The sequence below is a fragment of the Phaenicophaeus curvirostris genome, chromosome 1 (genome assembly GCF_032191515.1).
Source record: "Phaenicophaeus curvirostris isolate KB17595 chromosome 1, BPBGC_Pcur_1.0, whole genome shotgun sequence".
NCBI lineage: Eukaryota > Metazoa > Chordata > Aves > Cuculiformes > Cuculidae > Phaenicophaeus > Phaenicophaeus curvirostris.
This window is the reverse complement of record NC_091392.1, coordinates 20,874,469-20,891,709: the sequence shown is the minus strand read 5'-3', so window position 1 is coordinate 20,891,709 and position 17,241 is coordinate 20,874,469. Positions and strand designations below refer to the sequence as shown.

Sequence of the window (17,241 nt, the reverse complement as noted above, 5' to 3'; positions counted from 1 at the left end):
GTTTCTCCCCTCCACCAATGCCCCTGCTGCCCAGGATTTGTACGGGTGCTGCTCCACTTTGTGCTAACAGAACCTCAAGCACAGCAGTAACTTCACCTCACTCGGGCATCTGTTGCTCTGCAGGGCTGCTGCAGCCCAGCTACCTTCCCCACCTTGCCCCAGGACCATGCTGCTGAAGAACAACAGAAATAACAGAGGCTCTAGTATTAGCGCTTTTCCTTTGGAGTCAACATGGTATACGTGGTTGCTTGAAAATTCTTGCTGTTAGGGACAATCCACTTCCTATGTGCCTCTTACACAAGCAGGGCTGCTCTTCTGGTTGCTATGACCCCTCTAAAGACACTCAATATTGTGATTGCCATTGCCTGACATATTGATGGTGACTAGGATCATCTTCCCCATATACATACTGGGATACATTTTGTTGCTTTTCAGATGTATTAGGAATATATGGGTCTCTTGCACAAACACATAGTACTGCTAAGCATCATTGTACTAAAAGGCACATAAAGGGAGAGATTTTCATTCACGAAAAAAGCAGCCAAAGACCTCAGTTTTTACTGAAGCTACACTTTTTGGTATCCTAACATTACTGTATGCCACTAAAGACTTGCCCAAGCATGTTAAAACCCAACACACAGGATATGTTTCATGGACCTCCCCACTGCATTATCACCTACATACTTTTATGAAAGAATTGAGTAGTCACAAAGCACTCCCCATCAAGCTCCCTTGGCCACCATCTAGAACAGCATCAGCTGCACCTTCAGAGACACACGTGCAGATTCAACACTACTGCCAGATCTCTCTTCTTAAGGAGAGGGCACATGGAAATACTTCTCTATCATTAATCTCTATTATTCATCTCCTATTCTGAATTTCTACTACTTCTTCTGTCAATTTTGCTGCACTTTTTTTCCACAGCTGAAAGAACTATGCAAGGAGAGAACCATACTTTTACATTGTGCATACTCCAAAGTGTAAGAAGAAAGCAACAGAATTTTCCTTGAGGATGGTAGCTGCATTCTATCACATGAAAGTGTACCAAAAGCAAATGAAAAAGGACCCAAGTTCTTTCCTGGACTTGACTACATGGGAATGTTATTTCTCATTAGGAAAAGGCTATGTATTTGAAGGGCTGTTAAACCCTTGTGTTTACTTCACATCACAAACACTTCTAACTTTTTATTAATACATTTTAAAGTGATCTAAGATGTTCCATGCAAGTCTCTTAGCCTTGCAGTATGTGTGTTATTTGAGGAGTGCTGCCATGATGAATAACTCTCCCCACTTGTCAATAAACTGAGGTCTTCAGCACCAGGCTTTTGTAAACTGAAATTTACTCACAGTCCTAGTAAGATCGTATTCTCCATGTGATCACTGTTTCTACTGAGATTAGTTTACTATCAATTGCATATAATACCTCATGTTACATTAAGGTGTACCGAGCTCTGCCATCATGACTCAGAATTATGCTATTAATGTAGCTTTTCAGTAGGTTAGCAACCACTAAAGCATTTATGCTACTCTATTCCACAGATGTAAACCACTTCACATCAGCAACCTCTACTTCTGCAGCAAGAGAAAAAAAAATTAAAACTGCAGTTGGTTTATTTTCCCCAACACTGTCACATCTTCTCTTAGCTACACTGCTTGTCAGTTAGTTACAGGAAAAGAGCCGCTTCCAGCGCTCCCAGGAAAAGATGCTGCAGGCAGCTAGGGCATGTTTCCCCTCCTTGAGCTTCAGTTATCCGGAACTTGCCTAGTCATAGTTTCTAGGCTCCCTCTCCAGTCAGGGGTGAGGGACTGGTACCCTCAGGGATTTATTCACATATTCTGGATGCATTTTAGGATGAAGCAAACCACCTTCTAGAGTAATTTTTCTCCATCAGCTGGAGAGGGAGCCTAAACAATCTAGATGAAACATAACTCTCAGCCATTTACACCACCAGCTGCGTGTGCCCCAGATGAAGGGGAATCTACTGTTCAGTTCCAGCACTTCCACATCATCTGCACCTTCCAGAGAGGCAAGGGAAATCATGTACAAAGAGCACTGAACAGAAACAAGTAAAGGTTAGAAAAGCAACCAATTCTTGGTGTGGGTTTTTTTGTTTGTTTGGGTTTTGTGTGTGTGTATATGTTAATTTAAAAAACCCAATACAGTCCCTTTGTTTACTGTATTCTTTTATTACCTATATTCTCTTCTGGCTTCTAATTTTTTCTTCTTTGACATGAGTATTCCTTAAAAGAACTATTAGTTCTAGACTAAAACTATTCATTTATGACTTTTGAACAAATCTCAAGTCTTTCCAAACACAACTTTTCAGCAGCACTTTATATACAGTTCTTTGGTCTGCAGTTTGACTTCTATCTGACAGCACATCACCTCACATACTGTACTTCTGTGAGGCACCACGGTGGAAGAGTTTCCTTTTGCTCTTCTGGAGGATTTCTCAAGAAGCTGGTACTGAAATATCTTTAAAGAAATATTGAGACATAACAACACTTAAAAGTTGTAAGGAAAGTTAAGCAGTTTAAAAGGATTATTTCACACTCCAAGTCTTCCACAGGCTGGAAGAACAACCTCCCCCACAGCTTAGAGGCATATTGCTTTTCCTTACTGTTGCTGTCAAAAAAGCCAACTGTTTAAATAATCAGAGTAATAAATTTTTAAACAAGTCTGGTAAAACTGATATAAATTAATTGTTTCTGAATCTGTGAATGAATGCCGATGTCCTCTCCAGTTAGTTGCAAAAAACCACTATTGATTTTTAAGACAGTCTGTTTCTTTATTAAGATTTAGAACACTGATTCTTCTGGTATCTGAGCTCCAAAAATGTGCAGCACAATACTCCTTGACACCTTGACGCTATTTTATTTAGAGGGGAAAAGTTTTAAGACTTCGTAACATTGACAAATCAAGGCTGCAGAAGACAGTAAATAGTAGGTGCAGTTGCCTGCGCACTCTGAATAATTCTATTTCCTGCCTTATTAATCTAGTGCCCTTACTGGGATAATGGGTCCTATAGAAAAAAAAAAAATGATCATACAGTGTGTTGAGCGCAGGTCCCAACTATAGCCTTGAAGCATGGCACTGGGCAGAATCCAACCTAAGTTTCTAGTTTGTCCATTGGCAAAATGCAGCCACTGGATGAAATGTTTGTCTCCCCATCCCCGCCCCTCAAAAATGTATATTTGCCCTTCGAATGCAGAACTCTTCCAGAAAAATAAACAGCAGGTATGACAGCAGGTATTTATCATTTGACTTCTGCCGAGTAAAGCACAATACTAAGAAATAAGTAGTTTATATTTGCAGAAACTGATGTCAACATGCAAACTACCACAATTAAAAGATTATTAACTTCTAGCTATTAAGTATTGCAATACAATCACTCCTCTGCCATGTCGTCCATCTCTATTACCATCTCTCCACTGTTGTCTAGAAAGAGCAGGAGCACACTGATGGAGAGCAAGGTCAGCAGCAAGCTTAAGCAGTGGTTTTTGAGATGTGATACATCATAATGCAGTCCTGAAGCAAAAAGCCTTTCAATAGGCAAAAATTAGGACAGATTCTTAGTTAAACAATGTCCCTTGTTTGATGTAGAATATCAGCATGGTATTTTCAGCATCACACTGCAACAACACCAACCATCTATTCTGGCCTGTCATGAGTGAAAGCAATTTAAGCAGCATAATGCCATACCAAAGAGGCTGGGTTGAACAGCCTAGAGTGCTGCTCAAATACAGCTGTGACTCAGAGTGGATACACACAATGTAGGTTGGGCAAGAGCTAATTTTGTGACAGAGTGAAGAGAATCCAGTACAGTGTGCCCTTACATAGTACCTGGCTTTGATGTTTTACTGTGCTTGCCATTGTACCAGTTGCAGTATATTGTGCATTGCATTCCTGCATTGCAGAGGAAATTAGCACAGTGCATACCAGGAATGGGTGTGATATGAATAGACTGTAAACAAGCAAACAAAAGCTTACTGTGCCTTTTTCCCCCTTTAATTGTTTCTCTGTAGGCTATAGGCCTATCCAAAATATTTATCTGTTCTAGAAAGCCATCTTGTTGTACTGGCAGTTCCTAAACACAGAGGCTACCTGTCCAGCTATTCCTAAAGCACCGTGTGGCAAGACTTAACCACCAAGAAGAGTACACGAAAAATAACTTGTTTAAAGGGACAGCACAGCATCCAGTGAAGATGATAGCAGCAATACTGTTAGCCCTTCAGTTATTCTTAATGTTGTCAGAATAAAACAAGATACCTCATTCTATATTGTACTTGTAGAAAAAGAAAAAGCACTGCTTTAATTTTTTCTTTTTTAACCCACCATTTGAGGCACTATTCTGACACCACAACAAGCAGCAGTAGAAAACTGAGAAAATACCATGTGATCTCAGGTGTATAAACAGAGGCATTAAAAACTGGAAATATGATTTTTAAGCATGCTTGATTAAGATACTCAACATCAGACAAGCAGACACATTAATGTATCTTTTCAGTTCACACTGTGGATATATTGCTGTGACACTACCATAAGAAAATTACAAAACACAAACATGTTCTAGGGACATGCCAGTTTTAGAAGGCACAATAAAAAAATAAATTAAGAAGAAGAAAAAAATTACAGAAAAACAAAACATTAACTTAATGAGTTAATTGACATTTTTCTTCTGAAGCCCGGAGGACTGAGGCATACTGTAATATGCAAAGTCGAAGTCATACACATTTTAAAGAGAAAAACAAATAAGCTGCCACTGCTCTTTTATAGTAAAATTTCAACTTTTTAACTTCTTAAAATAAAAGTATTGAAAACATCCAACTATTTCAGGACACATGCCTTTCTCCAAGTACAAAAGGTGCTGGATTTGCTCGAGACCGAACTTCTGTTAAGTATTATTTGTTTCAAAGGAGATGAGGTCTGAATGCATCTTGAACTCTGAAAAACTAGTCATGCCTGCCAGTTAAAGAGAATAAGATAAAATTTTTGCTTATCATTCCACGACTAATAATTTTGATATTAATAAACGTTTCATTTAGTAGATAATACCCATTTAGCAACATATCACATGTTACTGGAAAGGACATATTTAAGCCAATCTTCAAGTAAGTTTCTTTAATTACAGTAAAGTCATCTTAACCATTTCTCCCGCACTCCTCCCCCTCTGAATCTTTGTAGTCATCAAATATGCAATGCACCATTTAGGGTTATGTAAAATGCCAAAGTGAGCAACAGCTCTTACTCATGCTTAGAATTTTGTTATAGGGTGTGAGAAAATACGGTTACATTACACGTTATTAAGTTTATAGTACTTAATAATGTGAAATAAAATCCTACTATGATGTCATAGGTTGTTGTATTTATCAGTCTTTCAAATGATACTAGCTTTACCAATATTGTAAACCAGTCCATATCTATCAAGCTTAAAATGAAAACCAGACACTCACTTCTGCAGGCATTCCAGCTCTGAAGGCAGGTCACAGCCCACATAAGCTTTATTAATTAAACTGTATTGTAACAGTGCACAAAAACAGGGATCCTACAAGAGAAGATTAACATTTAATTTAAGTCATGCCGTTCTGTGAAATGAATTTTCAAACAAAATAACATGGCACATGAGTGCAGATTTAATTCGGACCTTTTCCAGAAAAAGCGGTGCAAGCATGGTGTAACACAGAAAATATCTATAGCTTCTGCAAGTTACATTTGTTGCATGTCAATGTGGGGAGACTAAACTTTCTATTCACACTATTTCTGAAATACCACTTTCCTTATCTGGAAAATCAGACATAATGTCTTATTAGATACCCTAACCCTTATTCAAAGATATAAACCAAAAACTTACTCTCACAAGAACATGAGGATTTCCCACGACAATCAGCAAAGCTTTTGCTCTAGTGATTGCTACGTTAAATCTCTTTGGGTCAGAGACAAAGCCCAAACAGTATCTGTCATCATCAAGTAGGCTTTCATAAGATCGCACCTAAAATTAATGATGGATAATTTTAGAAATAGAATAATAAGAAAGTGACTTACCTACCCACAGTGTAGCTTTAACATACTATCTACTTACTGCAGCAATCCGTGGCTTAGTGTCAGCCATGCACAAGTTTGCTTCATAATACAAATTTCAGCTACCTATTTTCCACCATTGGCTTTCCCACAGAAGATCTATTTTCCAACAGGCTGCAAATGCAGCTTTGGCAATTTCAAGAGAATGGTGTACCAATTTTAGCATCAGGACTATACAGAACACAAGACACTAGAACTGCTTCCTAAAACCCAGAGATTTTATCTTTTCAGTAGAAGAAATGCTAGTGCTGCTAGTATTCTAATTCCTACAACTGAATGACAATTCATAGTGTGTCTCACTGCAAGCCATCTTCCGTAGTCTGAGGGTGCTTTGACTTAGCTTAGATAAAACAGCCAAAGCAACTAGTGTGCTATAACTACTGCCCATTAAATTATCACCTCTATTTCATCTGTATTTGAACCCATCTGTGAGAAAAGAAAATTTTCATGAACTAGATAGAGTTCTTATAAATAGGACAGCAACTCCCTCCCAGTACTGTGACACAAATCTCATTTTCCCCCTTTGTCAGACTCAAGGGTTCAGCTCAATACAAATCCACGGACATCACCTTCCCAAACACTTCCATCTTCCCATGTTTACTCCCTTTTGCCATCGTTTCTCTGAAAGACCCATTTATTACAAAGAGTGAAAACAAATACCTCAGCATTTTCATGGTTATCTAAAATTTTCTAGTGATGCAGCTTATGCCCCTATACCTTCACATTTACATGGACCAGTCAACCAAACCCAACTCTGAATCAAGGTGATGTACTGTCACTGCCTGTGACTAGTGCATTGCTGAAGTAGAAACAGTGTGATTTTCTTTCCCAGACCCTTCCTTCAAGGCATTTGAACACTTCAGATTCAGCCAGCACATAGAAAAGACCTTTACCAACATCCCTGTTAAAACAGATAGCACAGCGCTTAAAGTGCACCACCAAGATGATCACAAAAGACTATTAAGTTCTCTCCTACTAATGCAAAACAAATTCTCATGAAGGGTATTCAGCTTCTAGGCACAGTCAGCACTGGTGTCTGGGAAGTCATCAGCTCTATGTCGTTAAGTAACAATTCTCAAGTTGAAGGTGAAAAACAATGTTAAGAACCTACATCAGCTCTTATAAGTCAAATAGCAATTACTTTTCAATACTGTGACTTACACCATTGTGTCTTTAATATTTATAATGCATTCAGTTTCCATTCTCTCCATGCACACTTAAATAAAAGGTACATTATGTGCAGGGAAATCTAAAATAAATGCAACATGAGTACCTACAAAGGTTTAACGTTCACCTCAAAAACCACAGACGGTGTACTGTTTCCATGCACTTAAAAATAAGCACTGTTTTCAAATATTGTGACAGACTAACAGAAATACAGCTTTAAAATTTTTAAAAGCCCAACATAAAAAAGGAAACAAAGACTCAGACGAAAAGTTCTTCGCAGGACCACAACAAATACACATACCGTTGATAAGATGATAACCATGTACTCCTGCCCTTGAAATTCTTCTACTGTGCCAACTTTAATGTCTGCCAAATCAATACTTGTCAGAAGAAATCTAATTTTTTCCACCTACAAATAAAGTGTTTGAAGGAATTTAGTTTTACATTTGAGAGTGGATTACCTCAAAACTGAAAACATATTACATATACCAGCATGTGATGTAATGTGTCAAAGGGAATGCCTACACAAAGCTTAGCCATCATCCACTAGGAAGGTTTTAAAATAAATGGTAACTTCTCTTGACAAGTATCACATTTATTACACATAGAAGGTGAAGTACTTGCTACCATCATTTAAACAGAAATCAAGAGATTTTTGGTAATCCAGATTTTAATGAGAACAACTTTGATCCACAGTCCTCTTCTTCCAAAGTGCCTTATATCCAAATCCATGCTTATCACACATGGCAGGGTAAGCAGCAGATTCCACCTTTGCTTTTCAGCTGCATCATGCAGAGTGAAAAACAGAAGTGAAATTCCTGACTTGCACTCTTTACTTCCAACAATGGAAAAATCTGCTTCTGTCTCCAAAACTGCAAACAGATCTCTCCTTAATAATTTCTCGTTTTTTTAAAAAATGAAGAAAGTAGAATAGCATTACTACTGTCCTAATGTTTAGATTTAAATGGAAGCATCACTAATGATAATAATACACTGTGTAATACGACGCACCAGCAAAGTTTCAGAATCACAGAATGGTTTGGGTTGGAAGGGACCTTAAAGGACATCTCATCCAACCTCCTGGCCATGAGCAGGGACATCTTCAACAAGATCAGGTTGCTCAGAGCCCCATTCAATCTAACCCTTGAATGTGACCCAAGGATGTGGTACCTACCACCTCTCTGGGCAACCTGTTCCGGTGCATCATCATCCTCACAGCTGAAATGCTTTCTTTTTACGTAGTCCAAATCTGCCCTCATTTAGTTTAAAGCCCCATCTTTTTATCCCCACCTTTCTTATAGGCATCCTTTAAGTACTGAAAGGCAGCAGTAAGGTCTCTCTGAAGCTTTCTCTTCTCCTGGCTGAACAACCCCAACTCTCTCACCCTTTCTTCACAGAAGGGGTGCTCCATCCATCTGATCATCTTTGTGGCCCTCCTCTTTGCACTCACTCCAACAGGTCCATTCTTTCTTCTGCAGTGGGCTCCAGAGCTGGACACAGTACTCCAGGTGGGGTTTCACCAGAGCGAAGAAGAGGGGCAGAATCCCCTCCCTCAATTTTCACCCACCAGTATCCCCCAAGCCCTTCTCCACAGCACTCCTCTCAATACCTTGACCCCCTAGAAACATTCCTCCCTGCTTTAACAAACCACAGTCACAATGTGAAAATCACAAGATGAATAAAGCAAGCTGAAAGTTCTTAGGCATCAATTATACCTGTTTACGATATGGTGTAATCACTCCAATATCAGTCACTGACACTACAGCGCTTTCATTTTTAGCAAGATGGCAACAGTACTGCATTACTTGAACTGCTTCAGTTGGGTTAAACCACGAAGGACTGCTACTTTCACGTGTTTCACTGCCCTGTATTAAGGAAAAGGAAAGGAGAAGGTGAAGATCAGGTACAGAACTGACTTGTATTTTTATTAATAGGTTTTTGTTTTGCATTTAGGGTGTCTAAGAATGAAGTGATGCAATGCTATATACAAGTTTTCTTCTTCATTATACACCCTTTCCAATAAACAAGCATTACCTAACATTTTATACTGCTTTTTTTTTCAAGCTGGAGAATTTCTATGGCAACAGTACTTTAACTGTGCGAAGGAGTTAAATCTCAACCCAGAATAACGTGTGTTAGTAAGTTAGTATCTTGCTTTTGTGCAAGCCAGAAGAGTTCAAAACCAAACCTCTCTAAGCAGTGGATATCATCACTCTCTACTAACTTCTTTGAAGACTAAAGAAAAGCTTTCCAAAGGACTGTTTCCCACCCCCTACCCCACTTACTTAAGCCTCAATAATCCTCTACTTTTAGAGGCCTGTAGTCATTCTAACACTTTAGATGAGAGTTTACTACAATCTAAAGGCAGCTGACTATCAAAGTGTCTCCACGATACACAGCTGCTTAAGTTCTTAGCAAACATTTAACTTCAGTATATTTTTCTAAAACCACATGGTCAAGAAGTCATACTACTTGCAAAAGAGAGTTTATTCTTTTTTCATATCTCTTCTAGAGTTCACTCTAAAGAAAACTCATTTACAACATCAGCAAACTTCTATCAAGGTCTCCTCATTCATACTTTCACTACATCAATATTTTACATACCCTTACTCCATGAAAAATTAATGGAAACCCCTTCCTGGGCAATTTCCTCCAATGCAACAAAGAAGTTACTACTGAAGGGTCTGCACAAACTTCTAGCTCCTTATGATAAAATAATTTGGATGGCAAGGCAAGCAATGCAGAATGTGACCTGTAGTTTTTTACGAGTTTTGTGATCTGCAAAGACAAAAACCAAAATCCATAACTGAAACAGGTAATTATTCATTAGACTTCACTATACCGCTCTCAAGTAGATACTATCCTACCATTCTCCAGCATTTAGCTTTACCAAAGTTACTGAAGAATTGAAAAAACGCAGTAAAGGCAAAAACTGCAAGTGTGATCTTCTATAAGTAAATACTAAAACCATTTTTTTAAGGACCATCTCTTCCCTCTCCGAAGGAAAAAAGAAAAAAAGAACAGAATGCACATGACAGATCAATTGGTCATTCTCCAGCTTCTTAAAACATTTGATCTATAGGCATATTCTCTTTTTTTTTTTTTAAGGTAAGATGGATACTTGTCATGGGGTTTCCATGGATTTAACCTGTTTTTTTTGAGGGAGTCTCGACAGGCAGAAAGAGGGAATCAGAACAGGTGATAGGACTTGGCCTTAAAAAACAGAAATGTATTTTTTTAAATGAAAGAACAGCCTTAAAGAAACATTCCAGTAATAACCAGCTCAATCACGCCCCACCCCCCCGCCAAAAAAACCCCAACCAACCGAAAACCTCAAAAAACCCCAAATGACCTGTAAAAAGACTAACATATGTTACTCAAGTCCAATAGAATTCTTAAAGGTTTCTCCCTTCCTTCTCTCTCACTGCACCAATCCCTGATCATTGTTGTGTTCCTTATACAATGCAAGTTCACTGTAACACGGAAGCACGACAAGTTTTTCTGCAGGTTGAATGCAATCTAAAGCCTATAATCAAACACCCCGGCTTTCCTCCATAAATCTGCCATCAGCCTTCCTCCCTCCTCTCCTTACATGGTCATCTAGTCGTATTTGACTCAATTTAATTCTTCACAGTATATTACCATGAGAACGGAGGCATCTTAGTAAGTTTAATTTTGGCCCTGTATTTCAGACACAAACAATTTAAAGCAGCTAAAACATCTGTGCTCATTTATACACTATGCTACCTCAGCTGCCTTTTGACACAGACTTTAGGTATTTCACAATGCAAGAGTTTTGGTGAGCTATCCTTCAGAGGAAAGGGCGATAAACAGGAACAGTTTCTTTCTTCCCTTCCCGAAATATGATGTTTGCAAGATTACAGCTGTAACTGAAGAGGAAACTTTATTTGCCTTTTTATGTTAAAAGTAGAGTTGTACTTGTTCATTTATGGAAAATTAATTTATGAATTTATGGTTAGCAGAGATGGAAGGCAATTCTATGCCACTACTCAGAATTCCGCTTTCTGCGCCATTTTTTACTTACTCTGCTTAAGAATACAGAACCCCTTCAAACAAAGGTTTTAACATACTGTAGGGCTCAGCACCATTGCTATTGAGAGTCTATGTTGAACATAATCAAGCTTTCCTAGAGTACTAATGCTAAGCTAGACTTATCACTGAACATCAGGGAACAAAAAGGTAATAAGGAAACAGTAGGAATCACAGTTTCCCTTTTTTTTTTGATTTAGATGAAAAAAAAATAGTTATTACTGCAGTTTTACTTACCAACAAAGGATTATATGCTCCACAGGTACCAAAAGCATCCTCATCTCTCAGATACATCTCTCTTGATGTCAGTCTTTCTAGCAAGGACACACTTAATCCAAAAGCTACTGCAATTTTAGATTTTATTACTGGCCCTAACTGCTTTGGATCTCCAACAAGAATTATCTGTATATGCAATTAAAGAAATAAATCCATCTTGTATTAAAACATTTATCAAAAAATATAATTTCAATAACAACATACAAGTTTCAGAATTCAAAGGTCAATTCAGCTTTCAAGCATTCTGCTTTCCTCCAAACATCTAATCTGTGAAAAAGAGTTAGGCCCAGGACAGAAGTATATTGTTGTCTTAAACTTAGAAAGCATGTTTTTATTTTGACATCTTCAATACAATGAATCCTGTCCTACTAACGTAGATTTGCTTTGGATGTAAAACAACTAATTTAATTGTGAGAAGCTGATATTGTGTATGAATTATATTTATTACAAGTACTCAGAATTCCATACTCATTTCCAGGAAATGGCTGCTTGCATTTTACATCATTCACAACAACAAAAACAGTAAAGGAATTTTTTTTTCCTTTCGGTAAATGATGCTAAGAAAACTACCTGTCCATTAGCTTCTGAAATCAATCCAATAGGAATCAGGCTCTCTGGTTCACTTGCTTGCCCTGCCTCATCCAGAATCACATGAGTGAAGTGTCCAAGCCTAGAATTAAATAACATGAACCCAAAATAGGGTTGTTTTCAGATGAGTTCATTCCGCCACCTTGCGGTTGACCTCAGCAATTCTGTTAACTTCCCTGTCAAGTGTACCAGGCAACTGCACACACAAAGAGCAAAGAAAGATATTTTCAACACAGAATACAGAAAAAACAACCCAGTGACTTGAATTTGTTATCTTTGATTTTGCTTATGTATTCTGACATACACAAGCACGTCTTATCTTAATTAAAGCATTGTTTGTAACAAGGTTAAGATACTTAGAAAAGCTTTGCTTGTTCTCAATCTCCTTCAGTTACTTAATTAGAACAATGAACCTGGCATAGTAAGGAATCCCTAGGCCCCGTTTCTACCAAACAACTCCATCCAATTAGGCTTCAGAGTGTCCTTTTACAAAGTTAAAATCTAAATCAGAGTAATCTTTACTTAACAGCACTCGACATGGTGGGTGGTTAGTTTGTAAAGGTGACATCAAAACCAAACACAACACTTCTTTTTGAGCCAGAATGACTGCTAACAACAATATAATTTCCAAGACTCCCACCGGCAGTGGAGGTGATGTTATTGTGTCAAATATTTTTAACATTATTCAAAATAACTCTTAAATTTACCATGGAGAGGGCTTCTGTTGAAACTTTACTAAAACCAAGTGGTTTGCTGGGAAGACAATTTAAAAATAGAGGCACATGCAACAAACTGTATTGAAACAGCTCAAGTTACAGTACAGAAGGTATCTAAAGGCTCTGGGTTTTGTACCATGCAGCCATCTCAGAGATATTCCTATCTATCTATAGTACTGTACCGTACTTCTGGTCGATAAAACATTCCTGCACTGCTGCATGTGGTAATTATTATCCTGAACCACAATGCTTTCTGAATATCTTCACCATCTCTGCAGTAAGGTTTCACCATGTCATCAATATGCTGCAGAAACAAAAAGTTTTTTTGTCAAACAAAATGTCGCTCTAAAATTAAAGGTTTTAATTTAAATTAAAAAGCCCATTGAAAACTATTTTATAAGCTGAGCAAAACATTTCAGTGCATGAATGAGCCTAAATCTAAACCAATTCTTCATTAATTTGCCTAAACAAAGCAGTACATATGCAAGACAGCTGCGCTCCCTTTACTGTTATGATGAAAATTGAGCATAAGGATGTTTCATATACATATATTACATAATATATATAAAGTGCACACACATTATGTGTGTACTATATAAAGAAGACAATTCTACTTGCTTACTTTTCTGTGCAAGTAGTCTTAACTTGGAGACAAAGGCTTGACTTGCTTTTTAAGTCAAAGCATCTTACCACATTAAAAATCCCACCAATACATATCTGCTAGCTGTGGAGTGAAGCACTGCAGGAAAGACGTTAAGACTCTGCAGTCATACAATCAAATTAAGGACTATGATCAACATTTTGCAGTTAATCTTCTGGAAAAGTTGAAGTAATGTGTTTGTACTTTGGATCCTGAACAAGCATAACCAACCTAATAACCACTGACACATTATGAAATCAATATTCATATAAAAATATTAAATTGGAAATATTAACTAACAGATATTTTTAATATTTACCTCTGCTGACCTGAAGGTAGCATTAACTCGGACCATAGCTCCCGGTTTTAACAGATGGCTTTGATGCAGCCGCAAGCAAATCATATCTGTTGCAGCATTTGATGGGGCACAAACCAAAATTCGACTATCTGGTAGAGTATAGTGTATCTACATTAAAGAAGATGGACATTAAAGAAAGGTTATTTAGAGAAGTAACAATAGTCGCTCATTTGATTTCACTGAATACAGAATTCAGAGCAGTTTCGCACACACGTTATATTCATTCATCCATCATTTCACAGTTCAAGAGCACTGACCTTGACAGTAATGACTAAGTACTAAGTACTCTCAAACTGAGTGTATCAGCAGCAAAATTTATTAATGGTATTAATATATAATATTAATGTATAAATCAGTATATAATAATATAATATATAATACTGATGTATACCTTTGCTTCATGAGTATATTATGCACTACTAGAGTCACAAGTTAGATACTATTCACTAAAGCTTTAAAGTCAAAGACAAGAAGATTTGAAAATAAACCTAACAGAATTTGTTAAATTCCTATCAAGACCTTCCCTCTTTCATGGAGCTACAGAAAAATGATGAAAGAGTATTTTGAAGACTCCTTGGGAGGGGGGGAAAACGACAACATTTACAGAATTCCTGTAAGTGTTCCAACAATGATAAGATAGAGACGATTGATTTGTCATCCACCATTACCTGTAAAATAGCTTCAATTACTGTTAATGTTTTTCCAGTTCCTGGTGGTCCAAAGAGAATATAAGGTGTTGGACGACATTCGCCGCTGAGTATTCTTTTCACTGCTAGTTTCTGTTGCTCATTCAGCATAGGATTGAAAAATTCACCAGCTCTCTGTTTAGGTATCACAGATTCAACAGCTATAATCAAGAGAAGCATATATTATAATTCCACATAACTATTTTTAAAGAATAAAACAATTCCAGTTCACATTGTTTTGAAAAAAGTTTCATTTTCCTTTTTTGGGAAGAACTTATGAACACCTAAGAAAGTCTGATTTCATAGAATAGCATGTAGAAAATAAGCCACTAATATTTCAGAAAGTGACTATGATTACACAAATCAAACTGTAAAAACTCTATTTAGTAATTTTCGCATCATGCTCACCCTTTTGTCCTAGAACAGCAAAATTTCAGTACCGCTCAATAACTGGTACTCTGGGGATACTACCAATACTCGACAACCAGTATTAAGTCAGAACTATTGGCATTTTTTTCTTAAACCTTTTTCAATTAGCCTAGCCTTAGCTTTCCATGGTAGTATCTTACTACCCCTGGGATGAAGTGCACTCTAGGTAATACATTCCCTATTGTTTTAGGCATCCTATTGCTACAAAGTAGTAAAATCCTTCTGTTTAAATTTCAGTATACTTAATTGCCAAAGTCATGCTTTCCAGAAAAGCAGAGGAACGATCTTGACTTTCTGAAGACTTTTCTAAAGCTTTAGCATCTTTGCCAAAGTAGCTATACCCCAAGGATGAAACACAGCATTCCAGTAACAAATTGGAAACTTTGAAAATCACCAAAATATTTGAGAAAATGACCAGGAAATAATAATCTATTGAGTACAAAATATATCACTTTGAACCCTGTAAGAGTTCAAGGCCAGGTTGGATGAGACTTTGAGCAACCTGATCTAGTGGAAGTGGGGGTTGGATCTAAAAGATCATTAGGTTCACTTCCAACCTAGAATCATTCTATAATTCTGTGAACTGGAGATGATTAAGCGATCTGCAGAAAGACTCCAATGAAACTTCCTAACAGCATTGTTTGAGAATTTGTCTTCAAAAGACAGGGCACAAGGACAGGTACCCTAACTCAGCCCTGGCTTACTGAAGTTAATGCAATCATGAACCGTCTATACTTGCACACAAAGTATTAAAGTTTACCAAGTTGGCTTGTTAGCTCAGCTACTCTCATCACATCTGCTATGTCCTCCTCCCGTGATGACACACACTCTGCCTGCTTGTCCTGCAGCTTTTTTACCTGGAAAGAGAAAGTGAGGAAAAATACATTTATAACATTTAAATGACAGGCAACTAACTTAATTAACACTTTTTAAGTTGCTAGCTTTTAATATTTCCCATTAAATGGCACTATCCCATTAGACAGAATGTGTACTGTGAAGACAAAGAGTAGTAGAAGGTGGTGCTAGGAATTCTCACTGTAAATTTAATTGATTATAAAAGTTTGTCTTATGTTAACATTAAACATTCATTTCATGAATACTTTGCCAGCTCAGATGAGGATTTTGAAAAGCTAACATTCACATTCCACACTGCTAAGCAAGATGATACCTTTTTCAGACTGCAGCATGGGAAAAAAAAGCCTGCTTGTAGGGAATGTGATGCATGCAAGGTTCTGGACCACATGCCTCAATCACCTTTATAATACTGTTACTAATCCAGTGAAGTGATGACTGTAAGAGGTTGATTACTGCTTCTGGTAAAGGACAAAGTTATCATCCAGAGATGTTTGTCGCTTCCCCAGAGCCATGATGTCATGGAAAGACTGCAAGACTCATCTAATCCTTCTGACAATCCCTTTTGCTGCTTAGCCGTGTGGGTACTAGTGACACCTTGAACAGATCAAGGAGGGGATCATATAGGTTCTGGGCAAGCATGATGGGTCCAGGTGATGTCCTCCACTATCCCACTCATGAGGCAGAAAGGCCTCAGTAGAAGCATCTTCAGAACAATAACTAGCTGCGCTGCTCTCACCACTGTGGCTCTGGGTTCATGTGCAGGAGCTCCTCGACTGCACATTATTAATTGCAAAACTAGAGACCTGTTTGAGTTGTTACCACAGGAGGATGGAATAGTAGCAATATTGTCTGGTGGTCTGTAACAAACCCCGCCAGAAGGACAGACAACATGGATGAGACTTCTGACAAATAACTGTCATCAGTGTCCTGATGACAGGTTATGCAGCTTCCTGGAGATTTAAACCATTCACATACCTGTTTCAATTCACCCAAGAAACATCTAAAATTTCTAGACTCTGCTGGTGATGGCTTCCTAACATAACTGGCTGACTTACTGATAAGAAAGTACACTCTACTAGACTTGCTGCTCATATGCAGGTAAAAGCATGTGTTCATAAGCCAGCTTTTGTTGCAGAGATTGTGAGACTAGAGGAAGTCTAAGAAGGCAAAGCAGCAGAGTAAGAGTGTTGGCCCTTCTAGAGCAAACCTCAGTTTCTATAAGAAATCACCAGGCAAGGTCCTCTGTGAAGCTACCATCTGAGGAAGAAGGTGCCTGGGAAAGCTAAAAGTTGCTTATTGAGAGAGCATAAACAAATCACTGTTTCAACAGAAGGCTTGCTTAGCTTAGCTTGTAGCATCTTCATGAATTCATAAACAGCTCATTACAAGCAAAAACA

The 17,241-nt window shown here is 37.8% G+C and overlaps 1 protein-coding gene across 4 annotated transcripts in view; it reads right to left on the bottom strand.

Moving 5' to 3' along the window:
• Window positions 1–4,926: 4,926 nt before the first annotated feature.
• MOV10L1 (Mov10 like RNA helicase 1) overlaps window positions 4,927–17,241 on the bottom strand; it is a 30,568-nt gene continuing 18,253 nt past the window's right edge. The window contains exons 2-12 of one of the 4 annotated variants that reach the window (XM_069850067.1): window positions 14,543–14,721; window positions 13,836–13,982; window positions 13,059–13,180; window positions 12,143–12,242; window positions 11,534–11,698; window positions 9,851–10,024; window positions 8,962–9,111; window positions 7,548–7,655; window positions 5,853–5,990; window positions 5,455–5,546; window positions 4,927–4,963 (exon numbers count right to left, since the gene is read on the bottom strand). In XM_069850067.1, coding sequence (XP_069706168.1) covers window positions 4,954–4,963; window positions 5,455–5,546; window positions 5,853–5,990; window positions 7,548–7,655; window positions 8,962–9,111; window positions 9,851–10,024; window positions 11,534–11,698; window positions 12,143–12,242; window positions 13,059–13,180; window positions 13,836–13,982; window positions 14,543–14,671 — 1,335 coding nt within the window. In that variant the 5' untranslated portion in view covers window positions 14,672–14,721 and the 3' untranslated portion in view covers window positions 4,927–4,953. Of the gene's footprint in view, window positions 4,964–5,450; window positions 5,547–5,852; window positions 5,991–7,547; window positions 7,656–8,961; window positions 9,112–9,850; window positions 10,025–11,533; window positions 11,699–12,142; window positions 12,243–13,058; window positions 13,181–13,835; window positions 13,983–14,478; window positions 14,764–15,749; window positions 15,847–17,241 lie in introns of those variants that run through there. The other 3 variants (XM_069850066.1, XM_069850075.1, XM_069850085.1) reach the window with 3 other exon arrangements.